Raw genomic sequence first — 23,760 nt, 5'->3', positions numbered from 1 at the left:
ATGAATAAAGGAAAATACTTGAAGTGTACTGGATATGATATGGTCATCCCTCTGTACCAAGGCGACTCTTTGACTTGGTGCTTTTGAGAAACTGGCATTAAAAAAACAACAAAACAAGTGCTAACATAATTAAGAATCACTGGTGAATTAAAATAGGATTTTTATAGAAAAGGCTCGCACAAAATATGAAATGTTTTTTTTTTTTCAGTTTGGCGGTTTTATGCCAGCTAAAACGTCACTGTGTTCACGGACATCACTGTGTAAGGAGAAGCTTTCTCATTGTAGGTGCTTTCAGGTCATATTCTGCGAAAGGTGATTTTTTCATCCTCATCATCACTCTCCTTCTTTGTACCGAGCCTCGGCCAGCCGTGCCGTGACTTTTCCAGATTAGGGACAGGGAGTTCCCCTCCTGTGCGCTCTCGCCGAACCAATCCCTATAGTTGGCATTCCAGTTTGGCAAAGCGTCAGTCAATACTAGGTCCGACCACCCCGCCCCCTTTCCAGGCTGGGTGCCGCGAGAGATTTCTCCTGTCTTCGCGCTGTGTTTCGGTTTCACCGAACCCGGCTCGGGTGCGGAGCTCAGAGCAGCGATTCTGAGGGCGAGCTGGGTAGACGAGTCACGCCGGACGAGACGTTCCGACACCTGGCGGCTGCTCGCGGCTCCTAACCGGTGACCCGCGTGTGTTCCTCATAGGAACCTTAGGGAAGTTTCCAAATATCTCTCTTTTTGATGTGCCGTCACCTCTTTCCCTATTCATTGGCTTCACGCACGGGGACGGGATCGCTTCGGCTTCACGAATTCCGTGTCAGGTTAAAAAAAAACGTCAGCACAGACTGTGTTTTGGATATTCATTTGATTGGCAGTTAGCATCATTATCTTTTTTTTATGATGGCTGCTGTGAGTCTGGCGGAGAATGATGTCGCTGTGGACTTGAGGGCTTTATCTGGTATCCCCACTGCTAAAAACGGAGGTAAGGTAAAACAAGAATTCCTTCTGCGTTCAGAACAACACTAGACACTAGCCGCGGGTCTGGGAAAGACATCTAATACATAAAAGAGCAAAACCGCGTCATATGCATGGCTTTTACACGGCGATAGCATGAATACTTGCATTTGTCTCTCTATAAGTGTGTAGAGTAAAACGAGTTTGATTTTTTTTAAATCCATTATTTAACTTTGCAGGCACTATGAGCGTAATATAGCATTAATACTTGCATTTGTCTCTCTAAAAGTGCGTAGAGTATGACGATTTTGAGTTTTTAAAATCCATTATTTAACTTTGCAGGCACTTTGAACGTTACATGAACGCAAAGCACTTGTACAACAAAGTCAAGTTCTGTAAGTAGGCGCAGAACTAGCCTCCCGAACACGAGCCGTATCCTATCAAACCTCTTTAATTGCAAAAAAAAGTTCAAAACTGCTGTCGGCCACTGTGCTAGAGGCTTCGAAACGCTGATGGATGATCATTTCGTAATTAAAAAAATAGCCGTGACCTTTCTGTTCATATGGATTTTCATAATGTTGTGAAATTTTTAGTTTCTGAAAGCAAAGGTGCATTTTAGCTTCTTTGGGATCATTGATTATACGTGGTTCATGTAAAAAAACGTGTTATATACCAAATACCAAATAAAAAGACCGATCGATCTTAGCCGAGTGTTGTTAGCCGGTTCAAGTTTAGAGTTTAAAGATTTTAAAGACAGAAATAACAAACAGAACTAGTAACCTCATTATGGGTCACTAAAACAGCAGCAACAACAACAACTAATACCACTACTACTCATAATAATAATAATAATAATAATAATAATAATAATAATAATAATAATAATAATACATGACATACGAAAGACGCGTGTACACCTCAGTCTGTATCGCTGTCCTTGACAGAAGGGACAACACTAAAAACAAATCGATTACGCTCGCGATATTAATGTTAAACTGCGTGCGGTTTTTTTTTGTTTAAAAGAAAGTGAGTTGGACATTGTTATCATTCCGCAATTTTTCTGCGCAGGCTGCTCTCGGAGCGTGTTTGCTCTCTGGGTGGGAATCTCTCCAGCACCGGGTTCTGCAATGCTGCACGTGAATGGCGGAGCGTCTGCCCAATGTTCCAAGAGCTACCGAACTGGTCCGACTCGAATATTATCCCCTCTCCCTCTCCTTCGCAGGCACAAACCTTCTGTAGGAACCTTGGCCGAGAGAGAAGGGCGCGATGCGATGTGTTATTGAGCGTTAGTTTTTCAAGCCCTCGGTGCCGATGCCGCATTGTGCGCCTCGCATCAATCAAACAATCAAAGTTTATTTATCAAATGCACAACAATACAGTAGTTGCTGGAATTGAAATGTCTTGGCATGGAGATTTGAAGGATACTGGGTAAGGTAAGGCAGATCAAGCGCCGAAAATGTTCGGTTATTTTATTTCGAGGCGCGGTGTGTTCAAGTAATGTCGTAAGAAAGGGATTATACAATGGCAATTAACAAACCGATTACCCTGTGTATGTTTTTAACACGGCTCTTGGTTACCAAAAATAACACCACCAATACATTTACACAGTAAGATCCATCAACGTAACAACTCCTAACAACAGTAAGAATCGCCGGGTACAATGACAAACACCAGCGTTTTTTGAAGAGACTCAAAGCAATGTACATTATTTGAAATAACACCCCAAAAAAAGAAGAAAAAAACAGCACCTTGACTCAGTAAAAACGCGAGTGAAGTTAAATTAGGGGCTGTATTAAATGTTGTAATTGGTATTTAGGGGTGGTAATTGGCGTTAATTGGTATTAAAGGTTGTGGTGAAAAGGGGTGAGGAATTGGAACCGCTGGCGAGGCATCGAATTCGAGAAGCGGGTTTCAGAGACGGCGCCGAGCGCGCGCTGTCCGTCGTTAAAATCTCGGATCGAGTTTTTGGCCTATAGTCGCGTAGCCGCAAGAAATGCCCGTAAATAACCTGGAATCAGGCCCGTGGAGGATTTTATCCCTAAGCAGGAGAAGTTCACAAGCAACTCTGAATTTCACAGGGAGCCGGTGCGATATGTGCTGGCGCTGAGGGCTTTCTCACACAGGGCCGGGATGTCCGGTCGCAAAAACGAGTATCATTCTTATTTTACATTTTTAAAGTGTTCGCATAATTCAGGCTGGATTCAAACGTGAAAAAAAATGTCGCGGTTGAAGGCCAGGCTCCCCACAACAATGGTTTTTTTTTTTCACGATGTTTTAACACGCGTGCAAATAAATTGAATCTTTTTCTTTTTAAACACGTTGGCCTCGTTTAAACGCAAGGTGACCGCTTGTCCGCCGTGGACAAATAATGCAAAAAAAAGACCCTCAGAACGTATTGCTTTATATTAGATATAGTGTGCAACTTTAAATTATAATAATGCCATCGGGCTGTTGTCGAATGCGTGTTTCTGTCCTCAGTACCGAGTAATAGATAGTTTGAAACCTTCACATTGTGCGTCCACGACTGACCAGGTTACCAGATCGAAATGTTACCGAAGAAAAGAAAAATAATATAAAATGGGTAACAAAGTGATCATTACTGCATTCAATATATTTATCTTAAAAAAAATAAACGCAGTTTGGACCCTGTCCCATCAGCACTGTTATCTTTGAAAAGAAAATGGCCACTCATTTTTATTTTAAGCTACTGTTGTTAATGCTGACATACAATGTATCTGAGATGTATCTTTTTTTTGGACACCGCAGGTGAAATTAGTTTAAAATGAAAAAAACAACAGTATTTTCTTTAAACAGAAAGCTCTCTCTGGTACACACCAAATAAATTCCTTGCCTGGATATAATTCTCTACCTGAAGCAGCTGTAACTTAAAAAGAAAAACTATAAAAACTCACCGTACATGTATTATAGTGTTGTTATCTACATGGCATGCTGGATCTTTAATTTGTTGTTATTATTAAGATAACAACCTAAATAATATTAAGGCCCATAATGGAATAAAGGCCCATAATGGAAACATTTCTCTGTGAAAAACTATCAGGCAAAACGTTAATTTGTTCTAAATGGTCACTTGTTCAGTTTTGACAATACTCCTGTTTCGGTAGATCGTGTGGTAAATTAATTGTTTAAAATTGCATGCGGCTACTTAAAAACAAAACTTTCAATATCAGTGCCTGAAAGAGGAGGGTATGAAACCCTATATTTAGAAGACTTCAAACCTTCAGGCCTACAGTAACGTGCACAATAGAATCACGATTAAGAGTTTAAAATTAAGTGTATTGCAACAGAAAACAAACCCGTCTGAATGTTTTATTATAGCACTGTACTGTGTGTACAAGAATGAGTGTTAAAATAAAAAACATTTAAAGGTAATTTAGTATCGTCTGTAAGTCTTGATTTGCGGCACACTATTTAGCACTTGGTCTTTGAAGCAGGCGAACGGAGTTACTGTACGTTTAAATGACAGCTTTTAAATAATTTTGTCAGTTCTTGTTAGACATGTAGAGACGTATTTCTGAAGTATTTCTCCGTTTGCCTTTCGTATTCATAACACAAACTTCTCTTTCCACACTACTTAAAAAAATAGTCTACAACGACCAGAAAAGAATGCCTTTTATTACATAGTTTATTATTTTTTCGTACAGCAATCATTTATTCTTCTTCTTCATTCGGTCATTTACTAAATCCTCTTGTGATGTATAACTGAAACAGCCCCGTTAATCACTCGTAGCAAAGTCTACGATTCTACGGAGATTTCATGGGTATGTGGGTCTGGTCCTCATGTATATTCGGTGGATATTATAAAGTAAAAGCAGATGAAAAGAAAGAGGGCTGACTGGTTAAATGCGTCTGTCTGAAAGGCGCCAACAATCGTTAGGTTCGGTAATTTTTTAAGTTGTGTTTTACTCAGAAACGTGCTGGCGAGGAAGTTGCTGGAGATGAGCTCTAATAAAGGTATTTACACATCAAGCCGCGTTTCCTGATACACATGTATAATCTCCCTCCCTTACAGCTATTTTCTCTAATTATGTGAAAAAATCCACAGACTACGCCCCCATTCCTGCTTTTTTTAATAAACGAGCCCAACTGATTTATTTTTTGGTCTGTGGTAGAGACTGTACACCTTAGCCGCAGTACAGTAGCGCCAACAGCAAAAAGTACAAGTTTTATTCCGCGGCGTTTCGCAAAACCGAAGTTAACCTAATACCGATAGGAAGGAAATTTCAATTTCGATACGTGGGAGATGGGAAACATTTCTGTACATAACCGAAACTTCGAGAGTATGGCATGCTGGAGAAGTGCAACATTTAATATTAATTTATCCTTTTTATTGTTCCCTTGGAAACGAGCGAGATTCAGGACGTCTGTTTATCGGAACTCTTGAACACGCTTTCGGGATCTCGAACGAATCTTCGTTTCGTTTGCGGGTTCAGAAACGTATTTTACTTCTGTTTGCTGCAAATTAAAATATTATTTTGATTTCGGGCTTGGAATGGACGGATTTTTACAAGTCCATTTTTCCGTCAGTCTGATAAAACTTAACACCATTACTTTATGTCTTATTTCCGAAAACCTCTCTCGAACCACGTGTTACGATCCTATTTTCTGTTCTTTCTGACAGAAATAGCCAGACCTGCCCTGGAACCTTTTCAGTTTCAAAAACCATCTTGAAATAATATTTTTATTGCGCTATGAAGGGCCATTAAACGCATTTTAACAATAAAATAAACCAGTCTGTTGCGCTTTGATTCTTTCCATCGAGGGTTTGATAAGCGTATAATATAGCGTATATTTTCCCGTCACGCTCTGCCCCGGCCTGTTGGTCGGTAGGCCTTCGGGAAAAAATCCGACGCGAAGAACAACAATTACAATAGTAATTACAATCAGAACGGCCCTTTATTATTTTAAGAAACTTCCTCCGACTCGTGATGTCGATTAGAGTTCCTGGGACCGCCGTGCTGAGGTTGGGGTTCAGTGATACTCGGGAGACAGGAAAGTACGCGGCGCCGGCCCAGTTTTGCCGCTTTGCGCTGTGCGGTCTGCGGCCGTTGTTTTGAAGTGTTAGCCCTAAGTGACCTTGTCGACGAGGAGTCCTGCGCAGACACCAGTTTCATCGCAGAGATGTTTCCTCGTCAAGCAGGACGACTTTTTCTGGTCAGGCAACCCAGTTGTGTCCAATAAAAGCGTGACATGACCAAATCCGTTGTTACTTAATGCTCTGTTTCTCATCTGTTGCATTTGGATCCTAATGTATTGAAATAAAATTGATAATAGGAGGGGAAATATGAACAATACAGGGCCATAAAACTCAAGGCACCTATAGGCAGGACAGGAACTAAACGATTACCCATTGGAACTAGGCAATAAACAGGCACATGTTGCAATAGCAACCCAGATACATAATTAGTACAGGAACCAAATAATTAGTCTCTATAGGAACCACAGTTAGCACAATTATATCAGCTCTCTTATCCTAGAAAATGACTTAGACTTATTATAAACAATATTTTTAGTTTGAGCATTCTAGCCTGTGTGGCCAAGGGTCTCATCCAGAGGGGAACTGTTACATTATTATAAGTCCTCAGAGCATTAAAAAACCAAGAACAGAAGGCAGTTCTTTACACAAAGGGGGGTGGGAGTCTGGAACGCACTGCCCAGCCATGCAATTGAAGCCTAAACCCTGGCTTCGATCAGGACACAGCTGGATGAGATCCTCCGGTCAGGACAGCAGGCAGATCTTTACACAAAGAGGGGTGAGAGTGTGGTACGAGCTGCCCAGCCTTGTTGCTGAAGGTGAGACCCTGGCGTCTTTGAAGAAAAGGCTAGTGGAGACCTTTGGATCAGTCACCTGCTAGCTACCAAACAGGCGAGAATGGCTGCACCGTCCTCCTTCCTCGGGTTCGTGACCTGCCTTGTGCTCTAACGTTCCCGCCTGTCGCTCTCCAGCCGCGGCCGTGGGCAGCCTGCGGGTCCGCTCGGGCTCGGAGTCCAGCAGCGAGGAGGCGCTGGGGCCCGCGCTCTCCGGCGCCGCCCGGCTGGAGAGGAAGCAGCGGCGCCAGCGGACCCACTTCACCAGCCAGCAGCTGCAGGAGCTGGAGGCCACCTTCCAGCGGAACCGCTACCCGGACCTGAGCATCCGCGAGGAGATCGCCAGCTGGACCAACCTGACCGAGCCCCGCGTGCGGGTGAGCCACAGCAGCCTGCTGCTGCAAGGAGCACAGAACCATCTCGAATCGCGCGAGCCGCTTGCCCGAACGCGAGCCGTCAGCTCACCCGGGTGCCCCCTTCCCCATCGGGAGACGCCATTGCAACCTGAAAGGCCAGCGAGACGCCCGTGCTCTCGCAGGGCCACTCTTTCTGTCTTCAGTCCCCGGGGAAGGGAGTCCAGCAGGTCTGGCAGCTGTTCTGGGCAGCTGGTTGAGTTCAAACCAAGCACTCGATTTGATCTGTAATTCCAATTTAGAGATAGGACTAACGCCAAAGGACACCAGGGCTTTCAATGACTGGAGTTGCCCATCCCAGCTCATACATTTGAATGTCTATTGTTATTAACTTATCTGGCTGATGCTTTTATCCAAATTTACCGATTTGTACATCAGGGGATTAAACTGGAGAGATTTGAGTGACGAACATTGCTCACGGCTACAACAACAGTGCCTCGCTCAGGTTTTAAGCCCACAGTCTTTAATTTTCCAAGACCAGAATCCCTGTTCTCTCCTGCCCTAGGGGGAATAAACCCTTTGGATTTTAAATTGGCTGTCGTTAAGTGAAAGGCTACCCTACAAACTGTGGTTCCATACGGGACACATCACCACAGGGCACCAGTGAGTTTCTTGAACAGTATTGATAGATAAGACTGAAATTTCTATCTTGCATATTAATATTGTTGCCAAGGACTGCACAGCTGCATGGCCGCAGACACGGTGTGTCAGAGGGAGAAGATCGCAGCTGACAGCTGCAGGAAAGCAGGTTGGCTGGGTAGTACAAGCACCTCTTCTCTCCCCACACAAAAAATTGTCCTGTTTCCTCCAGTACTTTAGTTCTCAAGACAACCCCAGAAAGACTCAACCTTCTGCATGACAGTCTGCGTCTGACCCTGCACGGTGTTTGGGCTGGCAGCCACACTTCAATGAGAGGGTTTCCAGTTCCTCGTTGGTGTTGGGGGGTCCTTTCTTCCTCCTGGAGCTTCATGGTCTCCTCTTCTCTCCCTGTGTGTCTCTCCAGGTGTGGTTCAAGAACCGGCGAGCCAAATGGCGCAAGAAAGAGCGCCACATGCCCGCAGACATGTGCAAGCCAGGCCTGGGACCACCGCTAGGGGGGCTGCTCTCCCCGTATGAGGATGTGTACTCGGGGTACCCCTCTTATGGCAGCTGGGGACCCAAAGCACTGCCCCCCAAAGGGGGGTACCCTTTCTTCAGCCCTGTCGGCCACCTGAGCCCATCTCCGCAACCACCCCCCTCCCTCTCCGCAGTGCCACTGATGCCAGATTCCGTCCCGTCCAGTCTGGACCCCCTCAGCAGCCCCCCAGCTGTGTCCTCGCCCTCTTACTGCCCTTCCCAGCCCCACTTCCTCCTAAGGGAGACCTGCCTGTCTGACCCGCGGTTCCGATCCAAACAGCCTGGCTCAGCCTTTTCCTATGGGCCGATTCCCAGCCCCAGCCCGGGGCACTGCGAGTACCGTATGGACCGGCCTGTCTAACCCTGACCTGCTCCGGGAGGCCCAGAGATGAGAAACAGTGAAAACAAACATGTAGGCGCACATGAAGGAATTTGGATGACTTGCTGTATGTGCCACTAAATGAATGTAAAAATCACTTGTTTTGAGTCCAAAAACAACATTCTGTCATACTTTTTTCCTTGAGTCCTGCAGGGACTGGTGCTGTGTACAAGCTGATGACGGCTCAGTTACTAGAAACAGTATGGCAGCTGAGAGGAACCTCTTTTTATATCTTTCCCGATTTCCCGGGATGTCATTCGGTTTAGATGGAGTATGTGCCACTATTCAGAGCACAGGGGGTCTCCGCCCTCCATTCTCACCATTCTAAGTGAGAAAAAGTCTTGCTCTAGCTGTGTAGCTCAGTATTCCATCTCCACCTCTCTCTCTCTTTCTTCTCCACTCTCTCTGCTGACAAGCAGAGCATGGCTGCTACTGAAGGGCACACAGTTACCAGAGCCAGAGCTTCAGCAATCCCACAAAGTGTATAAACCAAGACTTGGCCCGTCTAGCTAGTTTGGCTGCAGGCAGCTAAGTTAACCAAGGATCTCATCCAGCTGTTTCCTGAAAGGCCAGGTAGCCCGTTCCAGACTCCCACCACCCTTTGTGTAACGTGACGAATATGAAGGAAGGCAGACTTCACACAGATCACACAGCCAGCGCTGTAGAGGTGAAACGTGCCCACCAGCAGAGCTCAGCTTTTCACTGTCCCACATTACGTCCCAAATTAAGTAACTACGCAGTGAGTTCCTGCACTGGACTCTATAAGCCATACGGATGAGGTGATTTGCATTTGTAGCTTGTTTTTCATGGTCTGAACACTGTACATTAGTTAATGTCCACAGATCTGAGCAACAGCCTGGATTCATCTACAGCTCAACAGGGGTTGTGCTTGGACAGGTTCTACTTCAGCAAAGGAAAGACTGAAAAAGGACCATCACTGCCTTAAAATTTCATCATAGACAGAAATCCCTACTTGGAAAGCATTCATACATTCATTTAGTATTAATGAATGGTTTTAGCGGCAAAAAAAGCCAACATCCTGCTGACATACTTATGCAGATCAATGCCAGCTCAACTCAGGACTGAAAGGTTTAAACAGGTTACCATGTCAGGAGTTCAACACGCAACTCAGTACTAATCCCAGCAGAAACTGGGTTGATTGAAGCACAATATTCTTCAATACTGAAGAGCTGCATGGTTTAATTATCTTGCTGTTAAGCTCTTTACTAGAGATTGTACCATTTTCTGAAGATAAAGCTAACTTAGAACATTTCAAGACCAAAGACTAACCAAAAAACACAGCAGTGTTTGGAATGTCTTTACATTGTTTTGTACGTTCAAGAAAACAAATGTGCCTGAAGCAATTTCTAATTTTGGAATCTCAAGGGAATAAAGAAAAGTTGTTGTTTTACCTCATCACCCATTAAAATACCCTGCATGCCTTCCTGTGAGTGCTCTGCCAGTTTGGCTGGGGGGGTGCCCAGCTCTTCAGCGAGATGTGGTCACTCTGGGACTGGGGGCTGGGTGCCCACCCCCCAGAAAATAACAATGGATATCTGGAAACATTGTGTCCATGGTACAGGAAACAACAGCAATCTTTTCTTCAACTGATCCATCCTCTCAATGAAAAGCTTTATTGAGTGCTTGCAATGCAGCTTCTACTGTATGTGTCTTAAGTAGAAAGTGACATTATTTATTAGTGTTATACTGTATATCTCTATTTTCTTTTATACTTTTATATTTAATGCTGGTCGGGGGCATTCTTCTTCTTGAACTTGATCAAGAGCCCCTGACGTGGAGAGGTTTGTAAGGGAAAAATATCAAACCGGCCAATGTCTTCGCTCAGAGGGTTTAGAGGAAAACTGGGTAGGAGTGGGAGGTATGGGGGGGGGGGGTATTTTCGTAAATAAATGCAGAGAATCGTCCAGGCAGGGCCAGTGGCTGAATGCACCATCCTGACTCATTCTGCTGAGGGCTGTCTGTCCAGATTTTTGAATGTGCATCAAACTTACTTGGGCAGTATCCAAGGTGCTGTAAAAAATATATGTATTTGACTCTTGTTTCTTTGTTACCAAAAGACTGTGTTTTGATAAATTCCAATAAAACAGAACAAGTTAATATAAGTCTTTGTGAAATGACTGAAAAATGGAAAACGTGTGGGTTTTCTCCGGGAGCTCCGGTTTCCTTCCACAGTCCAAAGACATACTGGTAGCTTAGTTGTCTTCTGGGAAAACTGGCACTGGTGTGAGGGTGGGTCTGTGTCAGTGTCAGTGTTCATTCCAGGATGCATCCTGCCTGCTCCCCTAGGATACTGTAATAGATAAAGGGGCGAGAAAATGGAGGGGTGGATTATATGACCAACCCAAGGATCAAGATACCGCTACTTTTTGTGATTAAATATGTCTAAAACAACGTGGGGCTTAATGTTTTTTTTTTATTTCTAAGTGGAGGATTTCTAAGTTCACGTGTAAGAAAGATTCACTAGCCAAGCATCTCAAACTGCGGAACCCAGCGCGCGATGACCAAGTATCGCGGGGGCTCGCCGCGGCGGCGTGACGTCACGGAGTAGACAGCTGCTCCTGAGCCTGGTCGGCCGGTGTGTTTCAGCGTTAGCGCGTTTCTAGTAGTATCATATCAAGACCGGTTTTGTATTAAACATAAAAATTGAGACATTTAGTATACAGACAGAAAAAATATATGCTGGAATTGCTACATGTTCATACGAACTACATATATACATATATCAATACCCTATAGATGGGTTTCAGGCGTCATCTGTGCAGTGCACAAGCAATGACGGAGCCACTGTCCAGCGACGATGTGCGGACAAGAAGACGGGGTATATTTTAAAACAGGATGCCAGTGACTCTTGCGGTGAGGACGCTGCGATTCGCACGAAGCGGAAGGTAGGGTGCTTAGACATTGGAATTCGTGTTGTTGTCGTTAATGCTGCATGGGTTACTATTATGTTGTTGTTGGCGAAGGGGTAGTAGAAATTAGCGGTCTGTCTGAGGACTGGCATGCTGACGTTTTTATGGTCTGTTTATATGCTATCAGATCTTCTGTTTCATATAGCCAGCTGGTAATTTAAACATTCCTGTTTCAAAATTTAAAAGCGAGGGCATACCACATTTTCCTAACGAAAAATGAACGAAACCCTCAGAATAAGCTGGCCGTGTACAGTATTCACTGTCTGTTTTAATTTAGCAGTGCTGTTTTAAATGTTTTATGAGGTTGAGACTGAATATGCACAAGCTGAGATAAAGTAGCCCTGAGTACAGGTACTGTATGTCCAAACGAGAAGGCCAAATCAACACTCAGGTGTAGACCTATGCACTGTAGTGTAGTTACATAAGGACAATTTACCAAGCCCGGCTGATGTTTGTCTTTGTCATGCTCTGAAAAGCATTTGGTAAGGCATTTTTAGGCTATTTTTTTCTGTGTAGTAACTGTCAATTACTGTCATTGTAGTTTGTTTTCTGCCTTATTATTACTGTCCCTGATTGCTGACATATATTCTTGCAGGTCTCCCTCTCTCACTGGCTCGTGTGTCATTGCAGACCAGCTGTCATCATTGTAGACGCCAACCAATCGCAACACGCCTCAGGGGACGATGCACATCCCAGCAGCCAATCAAAGCCATGTGGACAGTCCGACCTGGCCCCGCCCACAGGGCCACAGCACCTGGCCTGCTCCTGTCAGCACGGACCGGACACCAGCGACCTACTGTCCAGTCGGAGGGCTGGAGAAAGTCTCTGCCCCTGCAGGATCAGGAGCCCCTCCCCGTTTACTTTTTACAGACTGTCCAGCCTCCTCAACCCCTCCCACCTTCCCCACTGGGCCAGGGTTAGAGGGGCCTCAGTCCTGGGGGAATCTTCCCAGTACTGACCTCCCACCACAGCTCGGCCTCCCTGCTGAGCCCAGTCTCCCCAACGGTGAGTGGACTGCAGCAGCCCGTGTCCTTCATCTGTCTGCTGCAGATCAGTCCTGTGAGGGTTGCCAAGTGACCCTAGGTCAGCGGTGTCCTTTGCCTCTACCTTAAAACACATCAGCATGTAAACGGGCTGCTAAATGCTTAATGACCTGTTGGCAGCATTATTGTAAGTGTGCATTATTGTTATATGAAAATAAACCGATGGTATCTTCAATATTTTGCAATTGCATGACGTGCATTTGAATCTTAGGCATTTTTCCTGTTTTATATAGACTTTTCCTGAACACAACAGTAAAGCTGATCTGCTGTTCAGGCCAGGAAATGTTGGGTGACAAAAGAGAATAAACCAGTTGAGTGCTTCCACCTAGTGTACATCCGAATTGTGTTGTGGAATTTGAACTCTGTGCAATGGTGGCATGTATGAGCAGCGTGGTGGCGCAGTGGCTAACAATGCTGCCTTGCATCCCTGGGGATCTGGGTGCAGTTCCGGACATGGGGTGCTTAAATGGTGGAGTTTGGAGTGCTCTGATGGAGTTTGCATGTTCTCCCTGTGTTCAGGTGGGTATCCTCCCACAGTCCAAAGACGCACTGGTAGGTAAATTGGCTTCTGGGAAAACCGGCCCCGTGGTTTGTGTGTGTGTCTTTGTGTGTCCTGTGACGGAATGGTATCCGGAGTGTATCCTGCATTCTCTCCATTAATTAGAGGGATAACCTCCGGTTCCCCGTGACCCTGTATTTGATAAAGCAGTAAGAAAACGGATGGATGGATGTCATGTCATTTACCAAATCGCTTTATACCATATGGTGTCGTAGGAAGCCGGAGCCTACCTGGCAAGCAACGAGCACAAGGCAGGGTACACCCTGGACAGGGGGCCAGTCCATCACAGGGCAGGTGCAAGTCAGTTGTACAGGGGGACAATCTGGAGGCCATGGTAAAGGCCGAGGAGGGGAATTTGGCCCGGACACTGGGATAACTCCCTACTCTTCTCGACAAATGCCAGGGGATCTTTAATGACCACTGAGAGTCAGGACCTCGCTTTAACGTCTCATGGATGGATGACATATAAGGTACAATATAATGTTGCCTCAGATTGGCTGATTGATCAAGGACAATTTGGCAACTCTGCTCCTCTTTGTCCTCTAAACTTCCTGGCTTTGCTCAAGAGAAAACTTGAGAAAACCTCAATCTAAAACTTTAGAATTGCTCGTCGGCCAGCCGTTTAGCTTTGTTTCTGTTTTCCAGGCATGTCTGACTCTTGCGAGCCGAGCCCCTTCCCATCCTGCCACACTGTCACTCAGCCACCACCAGGGGGCAGCAGCACAGAGCAGGTGAGGCACGATCAAGCAGAAGCGAAGCAGTTGGACAGTGCTGCTTACAATCATGTCCTGCAGAGAAAAGGGTGGTTTAAACATACAGTTTAAAATAATAAAAAATATTATAATAACAAAAAATAGCTTATAAATAAAAAAAACATTTTCGAGACTACAAAAATTAATCCAGGTGGGGGCTGCACACTGGTGGTGGAGGGGAGTCCCCATTAGCTGTGAAGCACTTTGAGTGGAGTGTCCAGAAAAGTGCTATATATAGTGTAAGCAAGTATTATTATAACTGTTTTCATCTCATTGTGACAATCTAAAGAAATACTGGTAGGTTAATTTACTTCTGGGAAAACTGGCCGTGGTGTGAGTGTGTCTGTGTTTTGTGACTGTGTGTGTGCGATGAGCAGGTGTCTTCTGCCTTGTGCCCATTTTTTGCTGAGATAGACTCCAACTCCCCTGGAACCCTTTCCTAGCGAATTAGAAGATGGATGGATGATGAACTTAGTGAAGTAATGTACAGTAGAGGACTTTGGAACCGTGCATCTCCACTGCCATTTTCCACTCATTATCACTCTTCCTCTTTCCTTCTTTCTCTAACTCCTGTTCCCCATGTCTCTCGCTCCCCGTCTCCTGTCTCTCCCAGGCAAGCCGAGCTCAGAGCCCCAGGGCGCAGTCTCGCTACGGGCTGGACCCCCGGCTGATCCCCAGTGCGGTGAGTCCGTGGCCGCTCCCCATCCTACAGACACACTCAAGGGAGGCCCGGTCTTTGTAACAAGATTAAAGTCTTAAAAGCAGGCGGGGCTGATTGATGCTTTCTCCAACAACTCCCGGGTGGATGTTTTTCATTTATTTCCCTGTGAAGCTGTTGAACAAGATCGTTCCGTCCTTCCCGGCACGACGGATAGACAAGATTTCCAGTAAAGGAACAGGTAAAGGTTTATTCCAAGTTGAATGGAAAAGAAAAGAGATGCAACATTTTGGCTGTGGAGTCTTCTTAACCCTTCTTAACTGCCGGTTTCCTTCTCCCCCTCACTCCTGGAGAAGGCTTTACAGCAGAAACGCTGTGTCTCTTTTCTTTTCCTGTCAGCATGGAATAAACCCTTACCTGTTCCTCTGAAGCCTGTGCAAACTGACACAGCTTCCTGTCTGGATTTCCAGTATGCCCCTTTAATACAGTGAAAAATAATTTGTCCGCCTCCTGAGCCGCCCTGACCTCCAGTCTTAGCTGCTGTTGAATAGGTCGGAACAGGATGAGAAGGAAGACGTCTTGGGATGGGAGGGCCGAGGGCCGATGTTAGCTGTCCCCTAAATCTTTCTCTCTCTCTCTGCCTCCAGGTGAAGGTGATAGAAGACGACCGAGATGAGTGGGCAGGGCAGGTGTTTGTCTCTGACACCAGCGGGCAGCTCCCACCCCTCTCCAGCACTGAGTGCACCGTGGAGGACAGAGGTGCGATGAGTCCCCAATGTCTCCCTGTTTCCTCTCCCTAGCTGTGCCTCTGTCCCCTCCCGTTCTCCTCCCTTTCAGCCTTTCTCTCCCTCTGCCCTCTGATTTAAGCCCCCCAGAGTAATGTCCCGGCTTCCTGCACACTCTCTCCCCTTCCCTTCCTCCCCTGCCAGACGTAGGACGTTCCGCTGGAACTTGTCAGCTTGCTGAAAAATCTTTCTCACCCTCGCTCTGTCTCTCTCCAGGTAACGCCAGTCCGCGCTTCATCCGCTGTACCTCCTACTCCTTTCCCTGTGATGGAGGGGCTGCCCAACGTTGTCACCTGCCCCTGGGGGCAGTCGTTACCCCCCTCGCGAGGCTGGGGCCCGGAGAGGTCAGAGAGCACAATGTCTGTCCGTACAGCCTTGTCGTTGGAGTTTCTGTTGTGCTCATACGCCTGCGTGCCAGTGCTTTGCTCTCTCGTGTTTCCCTCTGCTGACTGCTTGTTTCTCCACAGCGCCCCCTGCCTGTGCTGATGCGTGGTGCAGAGACTGGCTGCGTGCTGAGCTGTGGGGGGTGTGGATCCTCCATGTGTCCCTTCATGACCTGGCAGGACAGCGGGCAGAGATTCCACTGCCCCTTCTGTGGGCACATCACTGAGGGTCAGCACACACATGATGTTGTTACTGGTATTACCGTTCTTATTGTGACACAAGATATGTCACATTTTATACATGCCTGTCTTTAAGCAAGTTTTGATTGTACTGATTACATTTCTCATTTGTCAGTTGTTGCCCTCTTCTCTTTTGGCATCTTTCGTCTTCTCTTTTGAAATGTATCAAAACCACTTCCCCTCATTACCTCCTCTCTTACTTTATTGTCCCAGATGGGAAATGTCCTTTGCTGGCAGGTACAGATATAACACAGTACACACTACTTTTAACACATGAACCAGTTAACAGATAAGAGGCATACATGTATGACAAGAAAAATAATAAATAAATACATGTAAATGAAGTTAGATACACAGTCAGTTGTCCGAATTGAGCAGGTTCATAGCTGAGGGAATAAAAGATGAGTTAGTTCTCTCGCTCTTGAATCAGTCTAATAGATGTCCGGATGGATCACGACAGTGAGTGATCATATTGGCCTGCTGCGCTATTTGTTTGACGAAAACGTCCGAAAGCTCTACCTGCTGTGCACCAGTCATTTTGCTGGCTACCTTCACAGTCCTGCTCAGTCTGTTTCTATTGCGTGTATTAAGCTTCCCAAACCAGGCGTCTGCAGTGAATGTTAGGACAGATTCAATGAGAGTTATATAGAATAAAGTCATTGTTGTAGCTCATGCGTTAAGAGAGCGAAGTTTTCTTAGGAAGCACAATCGCTGTTGGCTTTGTAATCAGCAACAGTGCTACGATATTTGTAGCTGTTGACAGTTTCAATGTCTTGCTCCTCTTCCTCCTAATCGCTCCCTTTCAGTGCCCTGGCAGAATTACCAGCCCACAGACAGGGGGAGTCCCAGGGTGGATTCAGAGCTGCACCCTGAGCTGTGCCGAGGCTCTTATGAAATTCTGGAGACGCACACGCAGGTAGGCATCATGCAGCACACACCAGTGAGCTGAAGGCTGAGCCACATGAGAGGGAGGTAGGAGGCTCTGACCTGAGCCTCACCCTGCAGTCATCCACCCACTACTAGAGAGCCACCGGCAGAACGTAGGTCCTGTCTAAGGAGCATGGTGTGATAGGTGGGACTACACTCCGAGGGGCCACAGTTAACCTAGCCAGCAAATCTTAGCAAGGTCAGTGAAAACCCTACCTAACAAAACCCAAGCAAACCTGGGGAGAGCATACAAACTCCACACAGAAGGTGCCCCAGTCCAGAATGGAACCCAGAACTCGAGGGTTTTGAGCCAGCAGCACTAATCACCCCGCCACAGTCTTGCCAGTGGTAATCCACACTATCTAAAACACATGGGACCGTGTTTAACCAATCAGTATGGGTGTTTACTCCTCCAGTCTTAAAGGGCCTGAATCAAGCAGGTGTGATAAGTCGGTTTCAGTCAGCCACAGAAAAAAAGCCTTATAAAAGTAAGCTAATGATTAGGTCAGGTGGGTAGCTGCTTCAGCATGCTTAGGCTGCAAAGGAACAAGTAATAGGTTCCTAGAACCTATTACGCAACTCTTCGGCTGTGGACCCTTCTTTGGGTGTCCACAGCTGAAATGTTGTGTTTTCTTTCTTCTCTTTTCAGCATGGAATAAAATAATAATTAGTTCACTTCTGTCATTAGGAACAGATGTGTTGGCCCTCCAGGTCACATGGGTGCTGCCCAGCGATGAATGACTTCTCTCTGTCTGCAGAGGGAGTGTCCTGGTCTGCTGTTGGCTGTGGATGTGTCTGGTCAGGCAGTGAGGGGGGGGCAACTGGCTCTTGTCTGCCATCAGCTCCGCGCTCTCCTTGCCTCTCTAAGCAGGTGAGGTAACACAAACAAGCACAGGCACCGACACTTCCACTTTGGAGCCATTTTGGAAAAGCAAAGTTGCCGAATAAGTGACTGCTTCTGACAAAAGGATTGCTCCCACCCCCTTCTTTTTTGATGTTTTGAAGGGATTATACCGGCTTGGGCAAGTCGGCTCTGAGAGTGGGAGTGGTCACTTACGACAGAAGTCTCCACCTTTACAACCTTAGCCCCGCCCTCTCCCGCCCCCACATGCTGGTTGTCACGGAAACAGAAGATCTGGAACTACCTGTGTGGGAGGGGCTACTGGTCTCACTGGAAGACGGCAGAGACGCCATTGACTGGTAACAAAAGAATATTGATGAGAGTTAGGGATGGGCACATAACTACAGTTTTACACATGCTATTCAAACAGTAAGTGATTAAGACTTAAAAAAACAGGTGAAGTCTTAACCAGTAATTAGTACAATGAGGCAATTGAAAATGGAATGAGACCCAGAGGCCGCTTCACTTGAGAACTACGGAGACTACAGACTCTGTCCCTGCCCCTGCCCCCGGAGGGTGTCTGCAGCAGGCAGTGTGAACAGCCCCTGAGGGAGGGCTATTTATTTCCAGGCTTATGGGATTTCCTAGTGTTAATGTCTTTAAAAACGTCACCACAGGGTGAAAAGTGTTGTATAAAGTTTTTCTTCAAATTTGTTTTTAACTACTCCTAATTACTTTCACAGTCTTACCCAAGGATGGGGACTTTCCCCATTTAAAGAGCTAAGTTTACTTTTTCCTGTGGTGATCCTAAAATTGATGCTGCCCTGAATGTTCTGATTTAGTCGCAGTGAGAGAGACATGACGTGTAGCCTTTGAAAGAGAGAAAAGGGGGGGGGAGGGGGTTATGGAGAGTTTATTAACTTATTATAACTTATTAACTCTTCACCTATTATTATATTTAATGTATGTATCATGGGTGTCTTTCTGGTATGTAGAGCTGAATAACATTTCAGAGGCACACTTTGGATAAACAGATTAGAATAAAGAAGATAAACCTCTTGCACTAAAATACCAGAGCTTTCGATTGTAATCAAGAGCAAATACTTACAGTAGATACCATTAACAACAGGATTTTGTCATTTTTCTTCTGGAACAAGTAATAGGTTTATTCCATGCTGAAAAAAAGAAGAGAGAAAACACAACGTTTCGGTCATGGAGCCTTCTTCAGGTGTGAGCTCACACCTGAAGAAGGCTCCACGGCCGAAATGTTGTGTTTTCTCTCTTCTGTTTTTCAGCACGGAATAAACCTATTACTTGTTCCTTTGCAGCCTACGCATGCTGACGCAGCTACCCACCTGAACTATGATTTTTCTTCTGCTACTAAACGTTTTTCTTTCTGTCTGAGCCCCCTCAGTCTGCTCTGCAGTGAGTCTTACTGTTGTGTGTGTGCGTGTGCAGTGTTCTGGAGCAGATCCCCAGACTGTTTGTGGACGCAGAGGACACCCCTGTATCACAGGACCTGCCTCTGCGCTCTGCCCTGAAGATCTTTAAGGTCAGTTACTGGGTGCTGCCAGCATGCATGGAGAAAATGCACACAGTCTGGCTGTCACATGCAGCCATTTTCAATTCCTCTCCATCTTTATGCACTCCAGGCAGCTGGTTGTCCAGGAAAAGTGCTGGTCTTCCACACAGCTCCCCCTAGTGACGGGAAGGTGAACTGCAGCAGTGGCCCCTCTGGATTCTTTAGCTCCAGCAAAACGAAGGTGATCCAGCTCTCAGTGTGTATGGAAAGTCTGCATGTGCTTCCATGTGTGAGTTTGCGTATGAAACCAGCTTTGCATCTGTGCAACGAGACAGAAGTGGAAATGGAACTGTTTGTGATCGGATGATGCATCCCCTGCTCTTCTGACGTCTCCCTCCTCTTGCCGACAGTCCCTGTTCCAGCCCCCAGAATCCTGCGGCTCATTGACTCGGGAGTGTGTGGCTCAGGGCTGCAGTCTACACCTCTTCCTGTTCTCCCAGCAGGCTGTGGGAGGGACCTGGGCAGGACACGCTCCCTCCCTGACTGGGGGCAGGGTCTACAACTATGAATGCTTTCAGGTTAGTTTCTGATGGGCTGTAGCAGAGGAAAAGCAGGGCTCGACAGCAGAACTGACATAAATAAAGATTCCCCATCTCTGTCTCTCCGTGTCTGCTTCCCTCTTTCTCTCGCTCAGGGAGAGGCCGACGTGGAGCGGTTCGGCAGTGATTTGAGGAGGTGTGTGGAGGCAGAAACAGGCTACAGGGCTGAGCTCAGGGTCTCTGTAAGCAAAGGTATAGGATCCTCAAGGAGCTGTAGTAGGACAGTTATGCGTGTTTGTTACAATAAATGATCCCACCCTGTTGTTGCAGGTCTGCGGGTGTCTGGATGCTTTGGGGCATTCTCCCCGGGCCCTGATCCAGCTGTCATCTCCCTGGCGGCTATTGATTGGCACACCGCTGTGGCAGTTCAGTTTATGCATCACAGCCCATTGGACGAGCACAGGGGCGTGGCCATGCAGGTGAGCACGGATTGGCTGTTTCCTGCTGGTTGTGGTCGCAGTTGCTTTTCTGAGTAAGGGTGCTTGAGACAAATACTTACTGAGTGCAAACATGTGGAGCTAAGTGACAATGACAGTAAATGTCCCCCTCTGTTTCTGGTTCCAAGTCTCTCTCTCTGTGTCTGACTACTTGACAGAATCAGATATTAGTGGGCTTGATACAAGGATTCTGATTTTTTTTTAAAACCAGTGACACATGTACTAGAGGGCACAAGTAGATGTCACTTTAAGGTGTATTTAAAACCTGAGGCACGTCTTTATCCAAAGGCTGGTAGGAGTGTGGAACAAGTTACCTAGCCTTGTGGTTGTGGTTTCTTTCAAGAAAAGGCTGGATAAATTAACTACTGTCTACTAAATAGGCTGGATGGGCTGAACGGCCACCTTGTTTCTACTATTGTAATGTTCTTCAAATCTTTTGACAGATGTGCTTGTCCTACACTTCCTCCCAGGGAGAGAGGAGGACCAGGGTCCACAGCCTGGGCCTGCGCTGCTCCCGCCACCTAGTGGACACATTCCGCAACAGCCAGGCCGAGACACTGCTGAGCTTCTACTGCAAGAGAGGTGCAGTCTGGTTTCTCAGTCTCCCTTTCTGTATTGGTCATTTGTGTTTCTCTTTTCTGCCATTTTGACATGTTTTTCTTTCTCTTCGATTTTATTCCTTGAATATTTTTCCCCCTAGATGTTCTCATTGCAGTCATTTTACCCCTTTACTGTTGCTTTAATGCAGCTCTGATCAGTGTGCCTGTGTACTGCATGTCTAAGTGTACTCTCCTAGGCTGATCTGTGTATCTGTCCGCAAGCTTACTGCGCCGTGCTGGACAGGCCTCTCCAGGCTGTGAGAGACGAACTGGTCACTGAGCTTACAGAGGTCCTGGCCTGCTACCGGCAGCACTGCTCCTCCACTGCACTCACACATGGACAGGTGGGAGAGGGGGGCACGGCCAGAGAGACAGAGCAACTGCTTGCATATAGTGTGCGTCTTAATGCTGTGCACCTATTCATCCTGTCCTTTCGTGTGTGTGTGTTAGCTGGTGCTGCCCCAGTGTCTGAAGGCCCTCCCAGTCTATGTGAACAGTCTGCGCAAGAGTGAGGTCTTGTTGCCCGGACAGCGCAGCTCAGTGCCACAACGACTGCAGCTGCGTGGCCAACTGGTCGCCATGGACCCGGCCCACACTGCCGCTTACTTCTATCCTGAGCTCCTCCCACTGGTGAGACTTGCCACACCGGGGGCCACCTGCAAATGAAGGCGTGGGCCCTCTGTGTGGAGCGTGCATGGTCTCTCCTTGGCCATGAGGGTTTCCTCCCTCGATACAAAGACACAGTATGGCTAAATTGTTCCCCGTGTGTGTGCCTCCAATGGACTGACGGTAATGGACAATGGATGGTACTTCTTTGAAAGAATTCCAGAAAACTGGACCAATGTGCATCTACATCCAGAACCACTTCCTTCTTTCATCTCAGGGTTCGGACACCACTGGTGAATTCTGTACACCTGCATGAAGCTGCAAAAACCTGGTCATAAGTTCTAATAGCAACCAAGACAGCAGGAAAGGGTGTCTAATCCTGCAATTTTGCATTCCTACTTGGCCATTAGGTGCCCATTTCTACTAATTACTGGCTTAATTGGGCCAATTTAACAGAAATTCGTATGGTGCTAGTGACTTGGGGAGACTGCAGCTGTCACGTACCAGGACAGAACACCCCTGCAGCAGGTCCTCTTGACTGACGACTGGTGTCTGTCTGCATCTGTCTGCATCTGTGCCCCACTCTCTCTGAAACAGCGATTCTCTCCCTGTGCCCAGCCCCTGTGTGAGCAGTCTGTTGGCAATGGTGCCCCTGCAGCAGCAGTTCGTTGCTCAGGGAGCAGTCTGGACTCATGGGGGCTGTACCTGGCCCACAGCTCCCTAGCCCTGCTGCTCTGGGTGGGGGAGCACGTCCCGCTGTCTGTCCTCTCCCAACTCTTCAACGCCAGCTCCTTCAGCCAGCTGCCCTGCGGAGAGGTCAGGAGCCGACACCGCCGCCCGCATTAAAGAAACATTTCCTCGATTTGGAATTTGTAGTGAAACCCGGTCTTGTCTCTTCTGCAGTGCTGCCTGCCCACCCTGGACAACCCCTTGTCCCTGCGCGTGAGGGCAGTAATCGAAACCCTGAGGTCATGCACAGCCTTCACCCTAAAGGTGGGTGCCACGATGGTACTCTCAATGCCACATCCTTGATTACACCTACACTGGCATCATCCGTGTATCTACCGACACACGCAAACCAAATGATGGCAAGACATCTTGTTTGCCACCAGTCAAATAAGCAGTGTTTTTGCTACCAGGCCTGTTTGTGTGTCCAGCTGCAGGTGGTGAAGCAGGGAGACCACAGTGAGGAGGCTCTCCAGCACCTGCTGGTGGAGGACAAGAGCCCCAACGGCGGGGCGTCGTACCCCGACTTCCTGTATCACGTGCACATCAACTCCTTGCAGCTGCTGGCGTGAACGGCAGCCGTCTCTTCCTCTTCCTCTTCCCCTTCCATATTGCAGTTCAGAAGAAATCAAACAGCCAACTTGCAGTCCAACCCAGTGCATGATTTGGCACAAGCTCCTTATTTCTTTGTTCATCTATTGATCATTTTAAGGAGGGGGTTGCACCGGAGAGCTGCACTGGAATGGATGTAAGGCTCATTTTACCAGCACAGCTGTGCTTTCTCTTACTAAATGTCCTGTCCAAACATTCCCCATTGTTCATCCCCTAAACCAGGGCTCTAAAATTAAGCTGGTGGTGATTGGGGGGGAGGGGGCGGTGTCTCTTTTGTTCTGAGCTCTCCTTTTCATTATTTGGGAAATTGTAATACTTTTATCTAGGCCCAGCAACATCTAGGTCCTGCAACTGGAATGAAGGGTTTGGGAACCAACTGGAACTGGAAACATCTAGGCCCTGCAAGTGGAATATGTGTTTTGTCAAATCTGAGGAAATAACCCTATTAAAGGAGAACTCATGATGAGTAAGAAATGACACGGGCAGGCAGAAAAGCCTCCCAGTTTGAGTCTGAGACCCCTCCCCTCTCTCCTCCTGTCTGCCCCACCACATCTCGCTCTGTTTTTGGAGCAATTCCCCCTCACTGGGTTTTTCATTTCTTCTCTGAAAATAAAAAGCTTTCTGGGAACAGACACTGCCGTGTGTCGTCATTGCGTGACAGAAAAATGACAAAAACAAGAAGTGGTGTTTTTTAGAATCCAAACACCGGTCTGTTTAGCTACATGTTCATCCACAGAGGCTGTTCATATGCTAAGCATGTTGCAGATACTCCAAATGTAATTAAAACAATGCACAATATCTGTGCATCTCAAGAATTTTACAGTCCACATTTCAGTTTCTCACTCCCCTATAGAGTGTTCTGTA

The 23,760-nt window shown here is 46.8% G+C and overlaps 2 protein-coding genes across 3 annotated transcripts; both read left to right on the top strand.

The window, feature by feature from the left end:
• Positions 1–234: 234 nt before the first annotated feature.
• On the top strand, positions 235–10,800 carry LOC148674314 (pituitary homeobox 3-like). The gene is made up of 3 exons (XM_088624402.1): positions 235–971; positions 6,908–7,146; positions 8,186–10,800. The coding sequence occupies exons 1-3, from the start codon at positions 887–889 to the stop codon at positions 8,657–8,659; spliced, it is 798 nt and encodes a 265-aa protein (XP_088480528.1). The 5' UTR covers positions 235–886; the 3' UTR covers positions 8,660–10,800.
• Positions 10,801–11,218: 418 nt separating this feature from the next.
• LOC148674313 (protein transport protein Sec24C) lies at positions 11,219–23,524 on the top strand. Of its 2 annotated transcripts, none has more exons than XM_088624401.1 (21): positions 11,219–11,583; positions 12,203–12,612; positions 13,855–13,940; positions 14,575–14,643; positions 15,267–15,378; positions 15,621–15,748; positions 15,872–16,016; positions 16,834–16,943; positions 17,713–17,825; positions 17,960–18,154; positions 19,254–19,347; positions 19,448–19,558; positions 19,728–19,895; positions 20,012–20,108; positions 20,187–20,335; positions 20,824–20,935; positions 21,175–21,296; positions 21,403–21,582; positions 22,177–22,374; positions 22,462–22,551; positions 22,716–23,524. In XM_088624401.1, exons 2-21 carry the CDS (start codon positions 12,291–12,293, stop codon positions 22,854–22,856), a joined length of 2,742 nt encoding a protein of 913 aa, XP_088480527.1. In that variant the 5' UTR covers positions 11,219–11,583; positions 12,203–12,290; the 3' UTR covers positions 22,857–23,524. The 2 variants fall into 2 exon arrangements, with proteins under 2 accessions (XP_088480527.1, XP_088480526.1); XM_088624400.1 differs by having other exon boundaries at positions 11,220–11,583; positions 20,797–20,935.
• The last annotated feature ends 236 nt before the right edge of the window (positions 23,525–23,760 follow it).

Source organism: Lepisosteus platostomus, chromosome 3 (assembly GCF_059453375.1).
Source record: "Lepisosteus platostomus isolate fLepPlt1 chromosome 3, fLepPlt1.hap1, whole genome shotgun sequence".
NCBI classification, from domain to species: Eukaryota; Metazoa; Chordata; class Actinopteri; order Semionotiformes; family Lepisosteidae; genus Lepisosteus; species Lepisosteus platostomus.
The sequence above is the reverse complement of the archived record's forward strand: the minus strand, read 5'-3'. Positions and strand labels throughout refer to the sequence as shown.

Bases quoted from the DNA above. Each gene is read 5' to 3' on its own strand.
- LOC148674314 (XM_088624402.1), top strand. From the start codon at position 887: ATGATGGCTGCTGTGAGTCTGGCGGAGAATGATGTCGCTGTGGACTTG. The intron at 972-6,907 runs GTAAGGTAAAAC...GTCGCTCTCCAG, and splicing joins CCCCACTGCTAAAAACGGAG to CCGCGGCCGTGGGCAGCCTG. The intron at 7,147-8,185 runs GTGAGCCACAGC...GTGTCTCTCCAG, and splicing joins TGACCGAGCCCCGCGTGCGG to GTGTGGTTCAAGAACCGGCG.
- LOC148674313 (XM_088624400.1), top strand. From the start codon at position 12,291: ATGCACATCCCAGCAGCCAATCAAAGCCATGTGGACAGTCCGACCTGG. The intron at 19,348-19,447 runs GTCAGTTACTGG...TATGCACTCCAG, and splicing joins CTGCCCTGAAGATCTTTAAG to GCAGCTGGTTGTCCAGGAAA. The intron at 20,936-21,174 runs GTGCAGTCTGGT...TCTGTCCGCAAG, and splicing joins GAGCTTCTACTGCAAGAGAG to CTTACTGCGCCGTGCTGGAC.